At 34.7% G+C, this 12,547-nt stretch overlaps 1 protein-coding gene across 1 annotated transcript in view; it reads left to right on the top strand.

Moving 5' to 3' along the window:
- Positions 1-3,606: 3,606 nt before the first annotated feature.
- LOC143254617 (glycine receptor subunit alpha-2-like) overlaps positions 3,607-12,547 on the top strand; it is a 44,487-nt gene continuing 35,546 nt past the window's right edge. Inside the window, exon 1 of the mRNA XM_076509768.1 lies at positions 3,607-4,267. Within this exon, the coding sequence (XP_076365883.1) occupies positions 4,209-4,267 (59 nt within the window). The 5' untranslated portion in view covers positions 3,607-4,208. The remainder of the gene's footprint in view (positions 4,268-12,547) is intronic.

Raw genomic sequence — 12,547 nt, 5'->3', positions numbered from 1 at the left:
TCTCTAGATAATGTTGTTGTTTTTTTTATATTTCCAGCAAAGTTACACGAGGACTACTTAGGATAGCCGTCCCTAATTTAGCAGTGTAAGACTAGAGGGAAAGCAGCTAGTAATCATCACCCACCGCCAACTCTTGAGCTACTCTTTTATCAACGAATAGTGGGATTGACCATCACATTATAACGCCCCTTTGGCTGAAAGGGCGAGCATGTTTGATGTGATACAGGTTCGAACCCGCGACCCTCAGATTGTGAGTCGAGCGCCTCAACTACTTGGCCATGCTGGGCTGTCTAGATAATGAGACATTCAGTTACTCGTAATTATCAATAAAGTTTATTTTTATTAATAATATTATTTATTTACATTTAAGTAAGTAGCGATTGTGTTTAGTAAAGGGGAAACATCTATCTTACATTAAATATAGTTTATTATTCACCATCTTCGATGGGATTTTACAGACAGTACACATAAAATTCACTTAACTAGTATGTAATGAACCTAAAATAATATTTAGAAGTGTTAGAATTTACCACATCCTTGATCGACATGTTACTTCCTTCAGACCCCAAACAGTGAAACATTTTGATCAAATTACCATATGATAATGAAATAAACCTTGTCTGGGTGTGATACGTTGGCTATGGAAAGTCTTCCGGCGACTTCACCCCTGACAGAGGCAAACACCATCCATGTATCAGTGAATATCACCCACGATAGTAATTCATTGCCAATTCTAAATAATGGAAAAAAAAGCAAGACAGATTTCCATCAACATTCTCTGGTCGACAAAAAGACAAATTGACATTTAGAAGCATTATCCTAAATGGGGAATATTTTTCAATAAAGCAGTAATGAAACCTCACGAACTCACTGTGCAATGAAAATATGGGTAAATACATTTTTGTTTGTGTTTAAACAATAGATTATATATCACTTACCTACCATGGATATATTGAACTTTGATTTTTAGTGTTATAAACCATCAAACTCATCGTGAGTGTAGAGCGATCAAGCAATGAGGTATTTTACAAAACTTAATAAATTTTAAAGCATCTTCCATGCTAGAAAACTGATATTTTTTACACGTAATTACAATAACGAAACTACTACTTTACAAACTACGGGTCGTCAACAAAAGTGATTTTACCATAAGTACCGTTTTAGTGATGTATATTACAAGAGTACTTTCCTGACATGTGTCTCAACAATTGTATTTTCCCATCAAAACTTGATCAGCTTAAAAAAAAGCAATAAATCTAATAATAAACGTTTTATTGTTTGTTGCTGAAGTTGAGAAATAGGCTGCCTCTATTGTGTTCATGAACCGAGTTATAAACCCTGAAGTTACTGCTGAGCTACTGCGAGTAAGACATAAAGTTCTCATTATTAAAATAGAACTTCAAGGAAAAGTCAGTCCGCGTGTTTGATTGAGTTAATTCGAAGTGTATGAAATTTCATTTCTTTCGCAACAACTCAAGTTAACTACACTACACCTTTACTCGTGTAATGGATTTACAAATTGGCGATTAGATTTAAATGATCGTAACGTAATGTTTTGTTTAGAACATTGAATCTTAGATTTATACATACATATGGGCCTGCTGTACCTATTGAAATAATACTGTCTTACAAAATATGTCTTTTGCAAAAAAACATTCGGCTTGGCATGGCCAGGTGGTTAAAGAACTCGACTCGTAATCCGAGAGTAGCAGGCTCGAATCCCCGTCACACCAAACATGCTCGCCCTTTCAGCCGTGGGGGCGTTATAATGTGACTGTCAATCCCACTATTCGTTGGTAAAAGAGTAGCCCAAGAGTTGGCGGTGGGTGGTAATGACTAACTGCCTTCCTTCTAGTCTTACACTTCTAAATTAGAAACGGCTAGCACAGATAGCCTGTGAGTAGCTTGGCGCGAGATTCAAATGATTCAAAAACATTCATCTTAACGCATTTTTCTGCTACCCTAGGTCACCAGTGTGACATATAAAACGATCCCCACAATCTATAATTTGCTTCCATATATTGTTTACAAATATAAAAAATATAATAAGAAAAAACCATTATCAAGTGTCTCTTTAGCTCGTAGACGGTAACATTTGCCTTATTTTTGTTTGCTTGTTTGTTTCTAGAGTAAAATCACGTTCAGCTATCTGCTGTGTCCTCTGCTGGGAATTAAACCTGATATTTTAGTGTTGTCAGTTCGTAGGCCTACCGTTATCCCACTAGGAAACAACTTGCTATTATAATAGACTTGAGTTGGACCAATTTATGCATCGTGTGTTCCAATGCATTTTCATTTCACTTATAGAACAAGCTAAATGTTTGTTCATGTTTGTTTTCTTTTGTTTTAATTTGTGCAAATTTTCCTTTACCTAACCTATTTGAAAAAGAAACAACTTGTAATTTTTTTCTTTTATAACTTCTTTGTATTTACAAAATTTGAAGGTCCATGTAATTTTCATTAAAAACAATAGGAACACCTTTGGGAACTCATAGTTACTTTTCAGAAAGTAAATCAATGTTTTTCTCAGGCAAGAGAAATGACGCCATTAATTTAATTTTTTATAATTAACCTAATGTTTCCATATTTTTTCATAATCTAATTACGGTGCACTGAAATAAAAATATATATCAGCTACAAAGGGCAACAATGCACTCTTTTACATAGCGGTCATTAAAATATGTATGATTAATAATTTAAAATAAAGTTATATTTCATGAAAACAATCAACCATCTAGTTGTATATTGAAAAAAAAAACATTTATATGGTTACATTTGGATGAGAAGTTAAACAACAAGCCGACCGTTTAAATTAAATATATCAGTACATCAAGTCATCCGTTTAGTTTGAATTTCACGCAATGCTACATGAAGGCTGTTTGCGCTAGCCGTCCCTAATTTAGCAATGTGAGACTAGAGGGAAAGAAGATAGTCAACGGCCAACTCTCGGGCTACTCTTTTACCAATGAATAGTGGAACTGGCCATAGCATTATAACGCCCCCACGGCTGAGAGGGCGAGCATGTTTGGTGCGACGGGGATTCGAACTCGCGACCTTCGGATTACGAGTCCAATACCTTAACCACCTTAACCAGACATTGTAGTTAAATAGCATTTATTACACATTTAGAAAGTTTATGAATCTATAAAAACGATTTTATTTGCAGATAACTAAGTCAAATATTTATTTTACCGATTAATATTGAATTCTTAGCAGTAAATTGTTCTTGTTTCACTATATTTACGCAATTAGTTTCTATATTAAACCAATTTACCGTTATAATAACTTGTATCGCAAGTGCTACATTTATTGGTTTCTTTTATCCTATAGTAAGATCCTCAACTTATGTAGAAAAGAGGTTAAACTTATTAAAGAAGGATACAATATGGCGAACAGACATAATGTGTGCTTAAAGATTCTCCTTTTAAAATTCTGATAAAAATGTTTCCTCAGCATGTTTACCTAGTTACCACCTGTTATTGAACGTTAACAACAAAAACAAACTCATAGACTCGTTTGATCACATGCGGCGCTTTATTCGAGAGAAGTAGGTAGACCGAAAGAAACTCGGTTCCTTTAGAAACATACTATACACTTACTGGTCACCAGACAGTCTTGTAAAGAATGAACGCACGTAAATGTGGACTTTAGGGTGTATGCGTGAAAAATTCATATGGTTCTTAATTCGCGATTACTTGCAAGAGTTAAAAAACCGTTTTTGGGTAACTTAGATCGTGAAAACAATACGAGTATTATATACAAGTTGTTGGTTGAGTCTAAGTTTAACAAGGTTTGTTTTTTTAAAACGACTGGAACATCAACTATGTTTTCTAAAGTCACTTTTATTCACAATAGCAGTTTAAGGGTAGTATTATAAACTTTGTTTAAAAACTAGAACTATCATTGGATGCAAACTTTTTCCCCCATTCAGTATCTCGACGATCCCATCATTAGCAAGTGAATAAATGGTTGTATAGATCAGCACATGTAATAATTCTACTACATTTGTGATAGAAAATCTCAAATCATGTGACATTTTAACCACTCTTTAATCACGAGTGAAAAAAAAATTTATTAGGCACATATTGCAAACAACGGTTGTTATTTGTTAAATCGTATCGCGAAGATGTGGAGAAGACGCTATTATTTGCATTATTTACGTGATGGGTAAGAGAAAAAACTTAAAAACGATAGAATCCATATGACAAATGATGATACGACAATCAACTGTTCTTGGGCTGGTGTCAATGCTGACGTTTTTCTGGAGGTAAAAAAAAAATTAATTAATGCCTTTCTGTTTTTGTGTGTTAACTTAATTTTAATATATTGTCTAATCTATACATAGGATTTAATAATCGAAAGCATTACATATATTTAGTTATGTATTTATGTGTTTATAAAAATTATTCATTTTAAGATAAGGACTTTGCGAAAAGTTTGGATATTATATGGATTTTTTTTAACCAGTTGGGTGAGCTCATGTTTTACAGAACATTCTAAATTCACGCATCTCAAACTTGTTGAAGTAATAAAGAAATTAACAATATTAAAGCTTAAAAGAATTATTGTGAGAATAGAAGCCAACATAGGCATAAATATTGGCTTGTCCATTCTGATGTTTCTCTCTCCTAACCAAGGAGTTTTTAAAAGCATTATCACTCAAATAAATATTCAACTTAATAGCTTAGTTTCACACTAGAGTGTAGAAGAAAAACATATGTGCATAATACAACAGTTATTCTAGGTAGGAACCTAAAACTATAAAATTTATTTGAGATTCTAAGCTGATATGTATAAAGCGGCGAATGGTAAACAAACAGCATATTCAAAGAAATATATAAGTACAGTTGATATTATACAAATCTTTATTCCTAGAATGCTTATGTAATATTTTGTAAATTTATATAACAAATATGTTGCGTGATAACTTCTTCGAAAGAAGGTAGTTGGAAACTTCTTAGTGTATCTTGAAATTTCTGCCTAGTTTGGTAGACCTATAATGTTACATCTTACCTCACTCTCCGGTTAGTTAGCGTTAAGTCTGAGAGCTTATTTCGCTAAGAATGTAATATTAAACCCCACTGCGAGCAAAGCACAGATAGCCCATCGTTTAACTTTGCATTTTAAAACATACAGACGAAAGTTAGATACTAATTTATGTGTGTGTGTTGTTTTTCTTTTTTTTTCCCTCAACATATTGTTAAAAGGAGGTATAGTAAATGCTATAATTTTTTTCATTTCTTTTTTCTCTTTGGGTATTATTATTGTGAATCGGAAGTTTAACAATGATATCAATTTAAAAAATGATATCGGAGTGAAAAGTTTTGTTGTTTTTGTTTATAATTAAGTAGCACAAAGCTACACAATGGGCTAGATGGGGTCTGCCCACTTCTGGTATCAAAACACGGTTTCTAGCAGTGTAAGTCCGCTGTGCCACTGGGGGGAGTGGAAAGTTAAAAATGTATGGCAACATACACAGCAGAATGTAGGTATGTGCCATGTTAGTGAGAAACTGTGAGTATACATAATTTATCGAGCAATGAAAACAATATAAAGTGAAATTTATACATTACATACGGATATTAAAATATTAATTGGAATTACAAGCCTCTTTCCTGTGCCCCAGAAGTAAGTCTAAAGGCTTATAACGTTAAAAGTGGACTTTGATACCTGTCGTAGTCAGCACAGATAGTTCATTGTGTAGTTTTGCACTTAACACCAAATAAAACAAAAGTAAGTCCCTTCCAGAGGTAATCTTAGCTGTTAGTAATACTGGCATTTGTATCGTTTCAGTATATCTAAGTTTATTCTAAAAGCAATTTTTAATGAGCGCATGTAAAGAGCTAAGTTTTGTTTACACACGAACAACCATGTTGGCTCTCTGTAACTATAAATATATTGTTAAAACATTACACGCAATTGACTAGCATAGCTCAAACCTATATTATGTTATATTTTTGCTTCCGTAGGCTGGCTGACAGGCATGCATCTCTACAAAATAGAGAAACAAGACGTAAATATGCGTCTAAATTATATCGATATACGTATATAATAAAATAACAGAAACACCGTATAAATCATCGGGCCAATAGAAAGCAATATCTCTTCTTGCATTTATGCTTTCACTGGGCGTGTCTGTGACCAGACATCTGCGTTTAAAAGTAAAAAAGGAAAACTGCAAAAAAGACATAAAAAGTGTTCGAAGATATTACATCAAATTTGAAGCCCTGAGCAATGTCCTTCGGGAATAGACCACAAAAGAGGAAATGTCTTTATTAAGAAGGTATATAATACAGTTATATAACAGAGGAAGCTCAGACACATAAGAATAAACCAGCTCATCAGGAACTCTTTTGAAAGAGGCAAGTCAAATAATGCAATTCCTCCAACTGCTGGACCTTTGCGTCATCACATTGAAAGAGATGCATACCCGTTTGGACACTGTTGTAGATTGGCATTTGTGTTTTCTCTCCTCAGATATATTGTCCAACTGAATGAGGACAGAAGAGAGGATCTATACAGACATGGGGGCTTTTGTTGTGCTACACTTAAACGAACACCTGAGTCCTGCCGCGAGCTTTTAAAGTGTAAGATACAAATTTGATAAGAAGGGTAGTGGACACTGCAAATGTGTGGGCGAGAAGATATTTTGTGTACAGCACTCTACAAATGTCAAGGAGGTTGTGAACACAAATAAGTATCGGAAGAACAAAATACTGAATTATAGAATTACAATTGAAACACTATACATAAAGACATGCTCCATTCCTCAGTAAAATGCACTGTTTATCAATCAGTTACGATAGTCAAGGACATTAATTTTATTTAAAAAAAGGGTAAAAGCTACAGAGGGATAATTATCATAGAGTCGCGTATGATAAACCGGAATTTTCCAAAAAAATCAAACTTCATAATTTTAGAAAAATAATTAGAATGAAATATGCATCTTTCTTATTCGTTATAATGACACTATGAAACAAAATTTTTAATTTTTCTTGTTCCTGGGCAGAAAGTATTATTTCCCAATTGCTTATGCCTAAAGTAAATGAAAAAGACCTATTTTTCTCTTCAAACTTTGCTTTTGTGACCTGGGTAATGAAATTTTCAATTTACCCATTTTCCAGAATATTCCAGGTAGATTCAATGCTGAGTAGCTGATAGAGAATTTTCTCGAACTTACAATAATTTTTAAGAATTTTTTAAAATGTTGTATAACTTACAAGAATTTTCAGTAATGTTGTAGAACTTACGAGAATGCTCAAGAACTTTCCATAGTAATATATATATATATATAGGGGCTCACCACTTCCGTTTAGTTCTAGCTGCCTAAGTGAACACATTGATCTATTTGATTTTATCAGAGATGGAATAAAGAAGATGCAAGTATTCTCCAGACGCACTCTGCTATGTATATGGTCAATTTATCAAGACAAGAGCGAAAAATTACTCTGTTAAAGAGGAATACAACAGCGTCAAAACCTTGCTAGAAGCCTTGAAGTATGGTGAGTATGGTTGGGAGGCTATCGGAGACTTCAAAATAGTGGCATTCCTGATGGATCTCCAAGGAGGCTTTACCAAGTTTCCCTGTTATCTTTGCCTTTGGGACAGCAGGGACACTGCAGCCCACTACAACAGGAAGCACTTGCCACAACGGACCAGGTTCTCTGTGGGGAGGCACAATGTCAAGTGTGAGTCACTTGTGAACCTCCAGAAGGTGTTGTTCCCACTATTGCACATAAAATTGGGTCTTATGAAACAATTTGTCACAGCTCTTGATAAGGAGTTTGCAGCCTTCAAATACCTTCGAGACTTCTTCCCTAAGCTGTCTGAGGCAAAGTGTCTTTGTTGGACCACAAATAAAGAAGATTCTGGAGTGCACAAAAATCCCCAAGAAGCTCAGTAGGAAGGGAAAAAAGCTTGGGGCAGCTTTGTTGCAATAGTTCGGGGCTTCTTAGGCAATCACAAGGCCGAAAATTATGTGGAACTGGTTGAGGCTTTGGAGAAGAACTGCGGCAAAATGGGCTGCAGGATGTCCCTGAAAATCATATGCTCATCTTGATAAATTAAAGGAGAACATTGGAGCATACTCAGAGGAGCAAGGCGAGAGCTTCCACTAAGATATACTGGACTTTGAACGCCGCTACTAAGGAGAGTATAACAAAAAAATGATGGGAGACTATATTTGAGGGCTGATGCAGTCGCAAATCTCGCTTGACAAACTACTCAGTTCTAAACATATTTGTATTAATTTAGTACAAATACATGTAAATCGTGATTCATATGTTGTTTTATTCAGACCTTATGAAAATGAAAATGTGCAAATTTGCCCGTTTCTACGTATAAAATAGGTTAATTTCTAAATTTCTTTACCAAGGTCACAAAAGCAAAGTTTGAAGGGAATAATGGCCATTTTCTTTAATTTTACAACATAAGCAATTAAGAAGTAACACATACCATCCAGGAACTATGTGTTGCATAGTGTAATCATTGCTTTGCATATATGCAGTGTCCATGTTGAAAATAATAAAATGTGTCAATGTCAACATTTTACCAACAGTTCATGATCACCTGTGTGACACTTTAAACCAAATTTGGAATCATTACTGGATTTAAAACCAAACCCGGAATCCTGAGAATGTATAGCGGCCATTTTGAAAACTTTAAATTGGGTGCATAAGTAATATTGGCAAGTAGGTCAAAACTCATACATGTGTCTCATTTGGACTACATCTTTAACTTGAGCCTACAAAGCACTTGTAACCACAAATGTTGTTTGTATAACAGTGTCTTACAATCGGCTATTTCTGAGCAAAATAAAAAAAATATGCGAAATAAGAGTATTTATATCTTTACCCTTAGAATCTTCTGTATCTGTCTCTGAAAGGCAGTAAAGACATTGTAAAAGTCACTCCAAATAAACAGAAATAGAATGTGGTTTATAATAATTGCCCAATTTTATCACTAGGAAAGATACGTGAAATTTAATATCGTCCACAGTTTTAATACAAGTAATATCACTGTTTCCCTCGGTTTAATAAGTACAGTACTAAATTAATTTGCAGTGCTACTGAATTATTTTAGCTTTGTCCAGTATTTAAATGACTACAATTTTGTATCATTACATTGCATATAAACTAACAAATAGTGCTGAGACACCGATTACACTCTTGTTCTACAAGTACAAATTGAGATTAGAATTACGAAAAAATAACTCTTGTAAGTTTTATACAGTGAATTAAAATCATAATTATGACAGTAATCGTTTAGCGATAAAACAAACATGTTCTATTTTTATTATATAACATTTCTCTCAACATAGATCGCAAAAGTAAACAAGTTATTAACAACATATGTGCAGAGTAATAACCATTTCAGTCACTGTTGTTATTTTTAGTTCAAAGCTGCAGACTGAGCTACAGACATGTGAAAAAGTTAAAACACCCTATGAGAGCCTGTGTATTTTTGTAACATTTGTGGATATATAGATATTTAATCTCAATTTTAACAATACTGAGAGATTATAGGAATATAACTAAACAATTAAACCTGAAGAAAAGACTTTTCAAGATCTTCTTTAAATGTAATTATACAAAAATGCATATTCTACCTGAGGAAAAAGTTAGGACGCCCCCACATTTATTCCCACTTAAAATGGCTCAACTCACACACAGGTGTATCACACCTGGTGCACATGATTAGAAGATCGTTACTCAGCATTGTGAAGAATGAGACTTGCCCTATTTAAACTTCAGACATTTAGTTTGGTGTGCTCCTGACTGTTGAAGTGAGAGTGAGCACCATGGTGAAAGCAAAAGAGCTGTCCGAGGCCTTCAGAAAGAAAATTGTAGCAGCTTATGAGTCTGGTAAGGGATGTAAAAACATCCCAAAAGATTTTGATATCAGCCATCCCACTGTCCGGAAAAATAGTCAACAAGTGGAGGGTTTTCAAAACAACTGCCAACATGCCTAGGTTTGGTCCTCCAAGCAAGTTCACCCCAAGAGCAGACCGCAAGATGCTAAAAGAGGCCTTCAAACATCCTAACATGTCATCACAGGCTCTGGCTACTGTCGATGTGAACGTGGATACCTCTACAATCAGAAAGAGACTGCACAAGTTAAACTTCCATGGGAGGTGTGCAAGAAGAAAACCTTTGCTCTCTAAGAGAAACATCAAGGCCAGACTGAAGTTTGCCAGAGAGAATGTAAACAAAGAACAGGACTTCTGGAATAATGTTTTCTGGACAGATGAGTCCAAAATTGAATTACTTGGACACCAGAACAGAGGACATGTTTGGCGTAAACCAAATACAGCATACCAGGAAAAGAACCTCATACCATCTGTGAAGCATGGAGGTGGAAGTGTCATGGCTTGGGGCAGCTTTGCTGCAGCAGGACCTGGACAGCTCACAATCATAGAATTTACCATGAATTCCACTGTGTATCAGAGGGTGCTTGAGAATCATGTGAGACCATCTGTAAGAAAATTAAAGCTAAAGCGGAACTGGACCCTGCAACACGACAATGACCCAAAACATACCAGTAATTCCACTGGCTGAAAACTAAGAAATGGAGAGTCCAGGAATGGCCGAGTCAAAACCCAGATTTTAATCCCATTGAGATGCTGTGGGGTGACTTGAAACGGGCTGTACATGCAAGAAATCCCTCAAACATCTCACAGCTGAAAATATTCTGCATTGAGGAGTGGGGCAAACTTTTTTCAGATCGATGTCAGAGACTAGTAGATGGCTACAAGAAGCGTCTCACTGCAGTTATTTCAGCCAAAGTGGGTAACTCTAGCTATTAGGGGCTAGGGTGTCCTAACTTTTTCCTCAGTTAGAATATGCATTTGTGTAGAATTACACTTACAGAAGATCTTGGGGCCCGGCATGGCCTAGCGCGTAAGGCGTGCGACTCGTAATCCGAGGGTCGCGGGTTCGCGCCCCAGTCGCGCTAAACATGCTCGCCCTCCCAGCCGTGGGGGTGTATAATGTGACGGTCAATCCCACTATTCGTTGGTAAAAGAGTAGTCCAAGAGTTGGCGGTGGGTGGTGATGACTAGCTGCCTTCCCTCTAGTCTTACACTGCTAAATTAGGGACGGCTAGCACAGATAGCCCTCGAGTAGCTTTGTGCGAAATTCCAAAACAAACAAACAAACAAACAGAAGATCTTGAAAAGTCTTTTCTTCAAGTTTGATTGTTTAGTTATCCATGTATTTTTATAATCTCTCAGTATTGTTAAAATTGAGATTAAATATCTATACACTCAAGAATGTTACAAAAATACACAGGCTTTCATAGATGTCCTAACTTTTTCACATGACTGTATATATGCTCTGATCACCATGAGAAATCGAACCTCGAATATTAAACTTATATGCCAGCAAACTTACCGTTGACCTACTAGAGGATTATATCAGTTACTATCCACTTGTGGGTAATTAATTCCAAATATTATTAGCAGTCAGAAACTTTGCACTTTTTTAACACTCCCTAAATCACTTGCTGCAAATCAATATAATCACAATATTATACGTGAACTAAAACTATTTTTCTTTGTTCATATATATACCTTCAGCCAGCGTTTGTCAAAGCACCAAACCAAACTTGGTCCCACCCTTAACTTTTACAAAGATAAACAGTCATTAAACTTAGAGCTTCCGCTTTGAAACTCTGTGCTGTGTTGGAATGGTGATGAAAAACCATTTGGAAGGTTGCCGATTCCAATACAATTGTCAAGAAGTGATAAGGACAAAATTCAGCTCTTTTCAAAGTATTTTGTTGTTGAACTTTGAAACAGAAACATCGTGAAATATTTTAAACAATATAGTTATAATAATTTAATATAACAATAAAAGTAATTTAGTTTTATAGATAAATCTAATAAAGTTTTTAATTCTTTCCAATATCTAGCCGCGAAAAACGCCGAATAAATAATCAAACCATTCCAATTTTTCTTTCAATGTTTTTATATCAGTTTACAGTGCAGTTGAGTTGAGTTCTGAATGCCCTGACACTAATAGAAATATGTAAAAAATAAGATTAATAAACTTAGTAAAAATAATAAAGCCATCAATACAGTACTAAAGAACGGTGTTTTATTTACTTGTAAATAGAATAACTGTTGCATTATAATGCTTGCATATAAGCACCTAAAATATCTCCTGAAAATATACTAATGTATAAACTTGAGAATTAATATATATGCATATATTAAAAGGTGTTTTAGGTTGTTTTAGAGAACATCAGTTTTACGTTTACAATTTTGTTATTATTATTCATAGTAATAAAAACAAGAGCGATGTTGGTCATAAAATTTTTATTGAAAATTTCGTTTTGCTACAAGTATGAAAATAGTCTTTACGCAGCTTTGCACGAAGATTTTAAAACATATATTCCAATTAGTATTTCAAATATATTTTACAATACAGCGTGTGTACTGATATATTCAAATATATAATATAAAATTTAATTCCATATTAAAATTGCATTTTTGAGTAACACTTGCTTTATTCGTCTACCTAAATTATGCAACCTAAAGGTTTGTTTT

Source organism: Tachypleus tridentatus, chromosome 6 (assembly GCF_004210375.1).
Source record: "Tachypleus tridentatus isolate NWPU-2018 chromosome 6, ASM421037v1, whole genome shotgun sequence".
NCBI lineage: Eukaryota > Metazoa > Arthropoda > Merostomata > Xiphosura > Limulidae > Tachypleus > Tachypleus tridentatus.
The sequence above is the reverse complement of the archived record's forward strand: the minus strand, read 5'-3'. Positions and strand labels throughout refer to the sequence as shown.